The 12,175-nt window shown below is 28.6% G+C and overlaps 1 protein-coding gene across 3 annotated transcripts in view; it reads left to right on the plus strand.

The window, feature by feature from the left end:
• LOC147078216 (uncharacterized) overlaps positions 1 to 12,175 on the plus strand; it is a 45,489-nt gene that overhangs the window by 16,224 nt on the left and 17,090 nt on the right. For all 3 annotated transcript variants that reach the window (XM_085960574.1, XM_085960576.1, XM_085960575.1), the window contains one exon: positions 4,872 to 5,251. In XM_085960574.1, the coding sequence (XP_085816700.1) occupies positions 4,872 to 5,251 (380 nt within the window). The remainder of the gene's footprint in view (positions 1 to 4,871; positions 5,252 to 12,175) is intronic.

Consider the following 12,175-nt stretch of genomic DNA (forward strand, 5'->3'; position numbering starts at 1 on the left):
ACGGGTACTATAAGTTACCAAGTCGTTTAATAATTTACAAGTCATTTACCTCGCACCTTTTTCAGAATATATAGTTGAAAAGCAATTTCCTTATACAATCAGTTACTACCGGACTAACGTAAAGTCAATGCATCATTTACATTTTGATAATGATTAATATTAGTAATAAAATAATTTATTTTCATTTCTAATGATTTTTATGATAATTTGGAAGATTGATTTTAAAATAAACATATCGGAAACGTTTTACTAAATATATTGTCGTATAAATGATATTTTCTTATAATACTTTTTGATGTCATGTTATCAGTTTTATTAGATTTTTTTTAATTCTCCACAAACTTTTATGATTTAAAAGTAAATCTAATGGTAAATAATAATAATTACAAGATAAAAAGAACTTTTTAAATACAACGTTTTTAAATTCTGTTCAATCATATAAACTTGACTTGACTAGCTTAAACGATCAAAAAAATTTGTACTTGACATGTCATATTGATTTCCATAGTAACGCACTTATATATTAATACTTTTGTTGCCAGGACTCCAGACCCCCTAGCAACCAATAATGGTGTCGAAATAACATTTCATACAAAACAGAATTAACTGAAAATGATTTCAATTCTACTTAAAGATGGCTAAAAGTATGAAAACAATGCATTGGCATCGTGTTCTGATATATTCTAAAAGTTTCAAATGTCTAGCTAGTCGGGAAGTTAGTTAAAAATCTATTGCAAGATGTTTACCGGACAAAGAACCACCGGACAAATAAGAATACAAGCTAAGAAAAACGTTGTAATAAAAAATGAGGTAACATCAAGTATACTTATTATTATATTAAATTTAGAGTTAGTCCATCGATATTTCTTTAACATAGGCTACCTTCTAAATATGCTATATTACAATTCTTATTAAAAATGCATGTTTCTAAAAAAATAAATTATTCAAATTATACATAATTATGTGAACGAATCAATGAAAAATTCCTTTTCCTACCTTCTTCAATATTGACGATTTTGATTCGTATCCTACCTTAAAATTCATATCCGTTTCGACTCAGTCTTATATTTTATAAAACCATGATATATTTTTTTGACCATGTCCGATCCTAATAAGATCATAAGTGGTAGTTTTGTGTCAACAGATTTCTGATTTTTCAAGAAATGGGTGTTATCCACTCGCCCAACCTATAAGGTACATTTATTTATTTTAAAAGACACATTGAGCACATAACAAATTATTAATTCAAGACATTCACAACATGACATTTAGAATAAAAAGTACAGGTAAATCAACTTAGTAGAGAGAAAAAACAAAGCAATAAATAATTTTATAGCAAAAGAATTAAAATAAAAAAAAACAATAATTTATTTAAGTAAAATAAAATAGAATTTTAAAAACAAAACACTTATTTAATCGCTTAAAATGTCTTCATCTCTAGAGAGTGCATTGACCAGCCACTCAGTCCTCGCTATTGAACTGGTGAGCCTGACATCAGAGAAACAGCTTTCACTCAAATATCACCCATTTTCTAACACAAGTTAAAAAAAAAAAACAATATGTGTATTTTTCAAACCCAGGATTCCAACCTGAGACTCCACTACATTATGAGCTGATACATAAGCAACTCTGCCATAGTGGGTGTCAACTTATTAATTCGTCAAATTATTAATTTGATAATAATATAACATTTTACAATTAATGTACGTTCATAGCTTCTATAATAGACCTCAAAAAACTCGCATCGTCATATCAATCGACTTGAGTAAAAATATATATAGATCATTCTCTAAAGTAACCATTACTGGAATCAGATTCACCAATATCGTCAACGTATATTGAACATTAAATTTATAGTATTAGTATTTTTCATGTATATATAAGTTGCTAATAAGTTTTGTAGTCAGTCTGTAGAACAGTTTTAACCAGTGTCAGTACTCAGTTGTTATTCCTATCTATAAAGTAACACCGATTAAGTAAAAACTGAAGTGGAACACCGGCTTTTCTTTACCCACCAATCTTTTTTCACTGCTTTGAATATATTATACTGTCACTGAATTATCACTGATATGTTAAATACCAACTTTGTATCACACAACTAAATAATACAGTAATTACACTACGTACCTACTAGAAGTTACAAACCATCATAATATTAAATTTTAAGCCAAAAATGTATGTTATTACAAAAACATTATAAATAATAATAATTGTCTTGATACATAATAAATATATATAATTTTGAAAATACTTCTGATAAAATGCATGGGTCTCTTCCTTAAAACCTACTTTGATTTAAAATATATTTAGGCCGATCGCCAGTAGTAACTCAGTTTGGAAAGCGCTTCAGAGAGTATTGTAAGAGCCATTTATTAGTTAAAATTTATCGCAATTAGATAGGATAACTATTAGCATTGTGGTCAATGTGCGTGGGCGCGAAACCTGAGAGACGCAGGTTTGATTCCTGCTGGGTGTCGTAGTTTTTTCAAAAAATATTTTTTATAATAAATTTTAAATTTAATTTAAAATAAATTTATAATGAAATATTTTCAAAATTATGTAGGTAGGTACGTTTAATAAAAAGAATGTTACATTCTTAAATCTTGTGAATTATTCTTTGAATAAAAAAATAGTTAATTACATTATAAATACATTACAATGAAACAATTAAAATTATCCAAATTGAACAAATATAATATAATACTCGTCAAAACGAAACTAGTAAGGACACATTTATAATAATATATACATTTTTGTGCATATTAGTATTTCCTTAAATTTATTTCCAACGTTAGGCGCTGTGGTTTGGAATGCAACACGATTTCCTGATTCCAATATCCCAAGATCGAAAATCCCGAGATTTTAGGAGTAGTCATCATTATTTGTGCAAATAGTGAGTATTTTGATCAACTCAATAAGTAGGTAAAACTTGTATGTAAAACTTAAAATGTGGCTAATTTGAAAATATTTAAATACAAACCTGAGTACGTTGGTACCTATATGAAAAGTTACCAAATTCAACTTTGTAAATGTATAATGTTTTTCAATGTCTTTTATTTTTGAAAATTAGGTTTTATTTTTTCAACATAATTTACGATTTTTCAAATCGGTATTTCAAAAAAACGCTATTACTCCAATTCTTTTAAAAATTACAAAGACAATACATAGATATTTTATTTAAATATCATTAGATCAATCAGAAAAAAAACTATTAAACTTGCATACCGATTCACAGTATATTATATAGAATAAAAAGTGACAATAAGTGTAAAATTTTCTGTTGAATTTTATGGTTAGCATAATTTATGTAGGGGGTTTTTTCATAGCGCAAATCTTCGTGTTGCTGGGATTGTGGTTTTTCGTATATTATGTAGACATTTAATAACCAAAAGGTACCTACTTATAAACAGATAACACATAAAACAATATCATTAAAATTAGTAACTTAGAGAAAATGCTATATTTTTCTTATCGAGTCAACATGTTTGAATGCAGTTAGGTTCTTAGCTGGAAACAATAGTTGTCAACAGTCGTACTTCATAATATAACTGTTTCATTGACTGTACAATTTTAAATAGCTGATTTTGTTTAAATAAGTGACAGGTAATATTTGAATCTAGGGCATGGTGATACGAAGTAGATATTTATAACTTATCTTTGCCTAGCGGAATGCCGCTAAACTTATGCCGAAAGAATCTACGAGGGGTTCAATTAGTAGATATAAGTAAATTACAGTCGCAACAAAATTGGTGTTGCTGATTGCAATAAATATGCGAAGCAAGTGGAATATACATACATAAATCGTATTTATATATTCATAGAACGGTATTATGGTATAAACAGCGATTAGCCAATGTACTACAATACACTGATATGATATAGCAAACTGTCCCTACACTATATTTATAATATTATATTATAGCGGTAGTCAGATTTTAGACTAGACCATCTGTCAATTTCTAGAATGCTGAAGAGAGCAATAATAAGATTTCAATTTATAGGCCATCCATAGACTGAAACCGTATGCCGTTTCGAACCGTGTACCATGCTAAAGCTTATATTTTCTGTTAATGGAAATATATTTTTACAAAGTATATTACAAGCATCTAATCGTATCCGTTTATTTATACCATACACTTACAAATTTAGTGAAAATATATTTTCATGAACAAAAATCATAAGTTTAGTATGGCACACGGATCTAAACCGCATACGGTTTCAGTCCATGGATAGTCTAGCGAACAAAGTATTTTAGTGATATACATACAAAATAGTTTAGTATAATATGACCTGTATGGATGGCTGTTGTTTATTTAGTTTGTTTGAGTGAAAAAAATATACATATTCATTTTAACTGATATATTCGATATTACAAGGCAAATGGGCTCTTTTGCCATCAAAATGTTTTTTCAGTTGTTATAAATGCCTATTTTTTTCTACCCCGATTAGTGGTAAAAATATTAATTTTACCATTATTATGAGATTGAGTATTGAAATAAAGAATTTTTTTAAGATATAGTTTTTACAAAATTGTACCAATCCCTCAGTATAAAAATGACCATGTCTTTTAACTTTGCCTTGTCAACCGTTTTTTGTGTGAATCACACTCAATATGCGTGTGCCTGGCTCTATAAACTTATGGAATTTGGTTTGTGATCCACTGACAGATGTCTCCTCTTGCGACATTGAAGATTGATATATTCAACAACGTTTGTAGAAGAAAACTTGATAATAGAAAAAAATGCAGATGGACCCTTTTGCCATCTGAATACCGCAGTGATTATGTTCGTTAAATTTAATATACAATATGCTTTCAAACAAAATTTGTAACAAATGAGATAATAATGGTAGTTTTTGTATCTTTCCAACAGAAGACGAAGACCTTCCACTAAACCTTTGCACCAGACATGTCTCCACGCGCCCAAGCGGCATCTGGTCCCCGGGAAGTCTATGCGAGCAAGAAACAGACTACCCCCCGTCAGAAAAATATCACAGATATGAAAAGTATGGAAGGTCAGCAAGTCCTGAAGTATTCAGCAGACCAGATTCCACTGGAACTGGCATAGACCTCCAGACCAAAGAAGACCCCGCCAATGGAAGACGATGTTCATCCAGTGGAAGCTGGGATACGGAACCTGAAAATGGAAGTGTTATATCCACATCTATATCTATTGGACATGGAGATTCGTATTCCGGAAAGATAAGCAGCGGGGGGAAATGTGGAGGTGCTGGTGGAGAAAGAAACTTTCAAGTGAGTGATATGATTTTATAATTTATTTTTCTAGCTATATTTACGAATGCATTTACACAGCGCCATCTTTAGAGTAATAAAGCCTGCGCATATCTTTTTGCACAAACAACGAGTGGTCCACTGTTCAGCTGTCAAAATCAGATCCCAGATTGCTCGACATATTGATTCGCCCATTCTCGTTTCAAATTGAATTATAAAAAATTCTCAAATCATATATTTTAACTATCAGTGTTATTTATAAATAATATACATTCTTGTTTTTCATCAACTTTACTGTCAAAGTCAGACTAGTCCTTCACATAAAAACCGGTGATAATATCGATTTCTAAAAAAATATGTAGCATTGATCTATATATTACATTTGTAGAAGGTGTGTTAATGCTAGTGGATATCATATTGTAACTCATCTATCCAAGTCAAACCATTCTCTGTGTGGACAAGACAGACGCGTCAGTATGAGCACTATATGGAACAATGACAGGTCATCCATAGACAACAACTGGAGGGGCGGAAAAATTAGGACCAGTCGTTGTGAATGTATCGGCTTTCTACTTGAGCCGATAATGGTTTACAGCAAACAACTAACATGGAATAGTACTCGTTGAAACAAATATAATAAAGTAGGTAAAAACTTTATCACCCACCTATTAAGTCAACAAAATTATGAATAGTTGAAGTGTTTGTAAAAAACCCCTATCACTAATAATAAAATCAATAGGCGTATGCATAGTCAACCTCTTATAATAGATCATTAAATAATAATAAATAAATACTACATTCAAGACGTCTAAAATCGTCAATACTAGGAATTTAATCAAGTAATTATATATTCCTATATATATATATATATAATACCTATCAGTCTTTAAAAAGTTATATTAGAAAAATATTCTTACATGCTACCATTTTTTTATTAGATATTTTAATAAAGATAGGTATTTGGTGTAGGTATTTATTTGTCTTAATAAATAAATAATTAAATATATAAGTACGTACGTAATGAATTTTCTGACATTTTAAAACTATAGTAAATAGATGGCGGTATTCTAAGACGTTGATACGGTTCATAACTTTCTTCAAAAAATATACCAACGCATTTAAGACAGATTTCAGAATTCAAATGAAATACCTACGGAACTTTCCGGTATCACTTTAAATGTGTACTGATCGTCTGGGCAAACAAATAAATTAATTTTTGGCTGTAAAAATATTATTGCCTGTGTGTTAGAAATTTATTTTAATATTTACCATATGCGCAAAAAATTGCAATCAATAATGCTTGTTCTACCATTATTATTCATATTTTTTGATTGCATAAGTCGTTATGGCACAAAGTATTTCATTTTAAATAATCATTGTTATGTTAGTCTTGAATCCGTTTGTCCAATAAATCAATTAAATTGTTTTTTTTAGCGTTGTTATATTTAAATTAAGCAGACGTCGTGTTTTTATGCTAATTACGAATCAATATAAAATTAATATTGCATAATATTAAAATAAACCAATGATAAAATGATAATATATTTATTTTTCAAATATTTAAAAATAAATTCAAGTATTAAATCCGTTGGTAATATTATCATATATTATTAAAATTAGTACTTACCTCAATTTTACATACGACTGACTTAACTTACAAAGACGTTAACATTATGTTAAACTAATTATTTTTGAATTCGTTGTTTAATTGGTAGTTTATCAAATCAATTAATAACATGGCCATCTGATTATTGACAATTAAAAGTGTTGCCATTTTAAAATTCCAGTTTTCTCTAAATTTTTACAATATTTTTTTATTGACATACCTATCTATAATTTTAAAATATAAAACTACACAATATAAATTAAATAATTATAACAATAAAGTTATCATACACTTTAATAATTTATTGGTTGCTTCATCGGTGCTTTAATTGTGTACATACATACATCACGGATACAGTGTCCCTAGCATTATTTTATTTTATATTATTGAAACGGCAAAACTCCATACATGCTCATTATTCACAAATCTCACGTGTGCATACTAAACACATGCAAATTATTTTTTTCCAAATGTTTTTTAGTTGTTGTTTGCATATTATATCGACAACATGGTAACATGTAATTTTTACGTATTACATTTTTCCATACCACAGTTTACCATGAACTGTCTTATTGGAAAGAGGTAGCTGTACAGCATTAAGATCGAAAAATGACGCATAGTTCGTGAGTGAAACATTGGAAACAGTAATGATCCAATTTTATTAAATTCAATAAGAACATTAATCTTTTATTAATTGGTAGGTATCAAATATCTGATAATACCGCTATTACTATTACCAGATATTTAATATATTATTAAGGGATGACTTGATACTTACGAGCACCTTTCAGAAATTTATATAAATATACGTAATATAATATGATATGATTGTATTTATAATTATTTACTGACTTACAAATTTTTTCTGTCTTTTCCTTGAATACCATTAGTTTTTATTACATATTTTTACGTGTTTTATTTAGACATGAATTCGATCTAAATACTGCATATCTGCATAACTGCATATATACAAAAATCGGAGTGCATGATACGAGTACCATGCCTACATAGATTTATGGTATCAAATCAGACTCAAAACTCAGGCTCAATAATTATACAATAAAAAGTAAGCAATACCAAACTCCTACAGGTTTATGCTTTTGTTACTCTGTGGCACATATAAGCGGTTATGAGTGATGAATCTTTGTGCATGTTTTTGACAGTTGCATATGAAATCCGAATGTTTACCTGTCAAACAAATGCTGGCAATTAAACAAAATATTGAGGCATTAAGAAATTTACCACCTGTCAGGTGTTTTTGATGCAATACGCAATATTTTAATGCGCTCTGTTGCCTACCTGACAGTTGCTTTCAACTTTTTTTATTGCTATGAATCAAGTTAAATCGAAACTGATTTATTTGTTACTATTCTGGCTGTCATCGGATTACTGTAACCCAGATCTCAATAATTATAATTTACTTTATTAAATATTTATGTTGCACGTACAATCAGCCAGTACCCATATATGATATCATTTCGTAATGTTATGAGATAACGGATCTGCATTTTCATAAAATTACGAATTAATATTATTTCATAATAATTTCAATATATTATTTCATAATGCGCGGTCGATAAGTAGCCGGTCAGAATAGATTAGACATCTCACTCAATTACAAGTTTCCATTAAAGACACATCGCACTGAATTATCGTTATATTTATTATATTGCATCGATTATAACCTTGTAGTTAGGTATTTGAAACAGTAGGTAAATAAATTTAAAAAAAAAAACTAAAATAACAAAAATTGTGAGTTGTCATTTATGAACGACCCTTAAGAAATCTTAATAATTGCTTATTATAGGTACTGCAATATAATATAATAATACAGGTAACGAAATATAATATTTTTTAGTAATATGAGTCTACATAGGCACTCATTTTCCATGAACATTAATTATTAGCTATTGTTAAAACATTATTATACATATTAACTCAGTTACCTGCATGTGCGTATGTATATTGTAGTAAATGGTAATATTAGAAATTTTAATTTTCTTTGTCTTCTATAACATGAGGTCTGTTTTTATTCAGATAATGAATCCCAGCAAAATTTTCGTTATTTAAAGTATCTGCTGGGAGAGAAATGGCTAATGTGATGTATGGGATCTTAGATTATTCCATTCTTTCCACGTATGTTTTTCCAAATTTTCTTCTCTGTCTTTTCTATATAACCAAAACCTTAATTTCGTATTTTTTCTAGAATATTTTCTCAGATGTTTAACAAGATATCACATAACCTCACCTAACCTAATCGAACGTAAGAATAAACACACAATATTTGTACTTATTAGCGTCTCCCCGTACAAAAAAATAATGGATATGTTAGATATGCAATTAAGATTATAATCATGAATATCTATTAGCTTTGTCAAATTATCATTATTAAAAAAATATTATAAGCTTCTGATTTCATTCGGTGTAGTAGACTCGATTGAATTCATTAATATTTTAATTATTGTAATGTTGGCTGTGACATATTTTTAATTCAAATTTTGAGATTAATATTCGTATTAAAATTTATAAATCTGTTTATTCACTTGCAGGTGTTTAATAACGAAGATTTTTAATGGTCCATTTTTCTGAGAAAACAAATAAGCCACACGATATACCTAGTCATTCTATGTAAATGTAAATGCACCTATCATATGATATTAATTTATATATATCATATAAATTTTATGTAACATCCACGATGACGTAGTTGCTAGACCTCTTGTCTCTAAAGATATGTGCCTGGGGCAGGGAAAAAATACATAGATCTTTTTTATGTGTTCAATCGATCCTATGCAAGGACCCGATAGTTTGGTCGAAAGACTAATTTATCTAAAACAGCATTCCTTCTTAAAAAAACTTTTATAAATATAACATCATATAGATTACATAATATATAAGTACTCTAATTGGGAGCGAAATGCTAATATGCTATATTAATTTTGTAAAATTAAATTTAAAATACGTCAAGTAGTAAATTGACTTACCATCATAAGATTCGTCAAATCAAATGAAATAATTTGCCATAAAAGTAATAGTTTAAACTTAGTTTTAAAACTTACCTCAATTAAATCTAAAATATATTTTAACCTACAAAAGTTTCAGTCGGATACGGCAACAGCTCAATTAAATAATTACCAAATTAGAAATGACATTTTATATTATTTATATCACGCTACCCAAAAATCACGAAACAAAAATTGTGATTAACTTGAAACAGCTCAATTATTACAAATTTCAGTTTTGTGGGAAAATTGGTTTGTATTATATATTCTGATTGAAACATCGCGGGCTGTTAAAAAGTTTCCTATCTATATAGGAAACTTTAAATTGGTTTGGGATAATTAAATTTTTCGGTTAAATTATTGTTTAAATATTATATTATCTAGTATTTACAACTATTTTTGACTTACGTATGCCTAACAAGGTACGAAAATAAGCTAATAGACTGAAAATTATCTAGAAACTACCGTTTCTGTTTCTTGTTTCTGTCAAAGAGAAAAATTCTAGATTTTTTTAAATTTTCTTTAGTCCGTTTACCGACTCAAAAAATATTAATTAAAACCATTGTGAGATACCTTCATATCTTTTAAGCCAGATGTATAATATTTTTTTTTTGATCTGGCAATAAAAATACAATATTGGCAATACTAGTTAAATAGTGACATCTAAAAATATTATGTCTCAATAGTCTCCTTAAGCGACATTACATTTAGAAACACGGTAGATGTAAAATCAATTAATATTTAAATAACTACAAGATAAAAAGAACTTTTCATATACAACGTTTTTAAATTTGATGTTGAATCATATAAACTTGACTTGACTAGTGTCATGAATAAATGTCATTTTGACATGTCATAGTGATTTCCATAGTAACGCACGTATATATTAATAATTTAGTTGCTAGGACCCCCTAGCAACCAATAATGGTATCGAAATAACTTTTCATACAAAACAGAATTGACTGAAAATGAATTCACTTCTACTTAAAGATGGCTAAAAGTATTAAAAGAATGCATTGGCATCGTGTTCTGATATATTCTAAAAGTTTCAAATGTCTAGCTAGTCGGGAAGTTAGTTAGAATCGATTGAAAGATTTGTACCGGACAAAAAACCACCGGACAAATAAGAATACGAGCTAAGAAAAACGTTGTAAAATACCAACAATTTTAAGTAATTTAATACGTATTTTTTCGTAATGCAAACTAACCAGTGCATTCAATTAAAAACTGCTTCATTACGTAATCATTTTTTGTCTTTTTGTTTTTGATAACGATTTACACAGATGTTTTGAGTGTCATTCAGAGAATGGTGCATGAAAGTAAACACTCAAAATCCCAATGCCACTATGTAGGCCAAATTCTTTAATCATCTATACGCACGTACCTACATTTATTTATGTTGTTAATTTCTTTTTTCCGTCGTATTAATATTTATCAAATTATTAGATTCAAAATATATATGGGTTGATTTATAAATATAATCATCGCACATTTCAATTACCATTTTTTATTTCACTCTTATCACTAGTTCTCGCATAAGTGTAATATATTAATACCAATCTAAAACAATTTAAAATATAGCTATGTTAACATCGCCGGATCTTATTTCTTCACCATGAGAGATTAAACAACTGATTATCTCGACTTAATATGATATAGAAAGGACCACACAAATTCACACCATCAAGAATGACATAGTTTTCATTTAGTTTAGACTGCGCACGAGTCGACAAAATACGTACATAGCAAAATAAAGACCTCTCCTAACTTTTAAACTACATCATAATATTATAAGAGTAGGGAAAGGTGGAGGGTGGCTATGAATATCCGACATAAATAGTGCACACTAAGCTTTGCCAGTCATACTTATTATTTTTTACCATTGAACTAAGAATACAAATTGTAGATGGTATTGGTTAGTTTTTAAAATTTGATTAACCCCTGCCTAAAGCAAACCATAACAGAGTATAATATAAGATCAAAAAATCTTCTATCTATAAACTATCAAAAAGTATGCCATTAAATTATTTAATCGTTATTATTTAAGATATTTTATAGACAGAAGAATATTTTTTTCTAGCATGGTTTCGTTTAGAGAGGGATTAATTGAAATAAAAAAATTATCTGCATTTTAGGTTGACCCCTGTCTTTTTTTTAACTACATCCATACCTATACTTTTCCTATAGCCACGTTTTGTCAATCAAATTAAATTTTTATATCTAAAATGTGTGATGGAATTTTCAACACGCTATCATGAATTATCAATGTAATGAAAAGTGATGAAAAATTAAAAAATACTCGTATATCAGTCTTTAAAAGGAAGTAATTATCTACGT

The sequence above is a fragment of the Rhyacophila brunnea genome, unplaced genomic scaffold (genome assembly GCF_057557595.1).
Source record: "Rhyacophila brunnea isolate RB1 unplaced genomic scaffold, BYU_Rbru_1.0 scaffold_118, whole genome shotgun sequence".
Classification (NCBI taxonomy): Eukaryota; Metazoa; Arthropoda; class Insecta; order Trichoptera; family Rhyacophilidae; genus Rhyacophila; species Rhyacophila brunnea.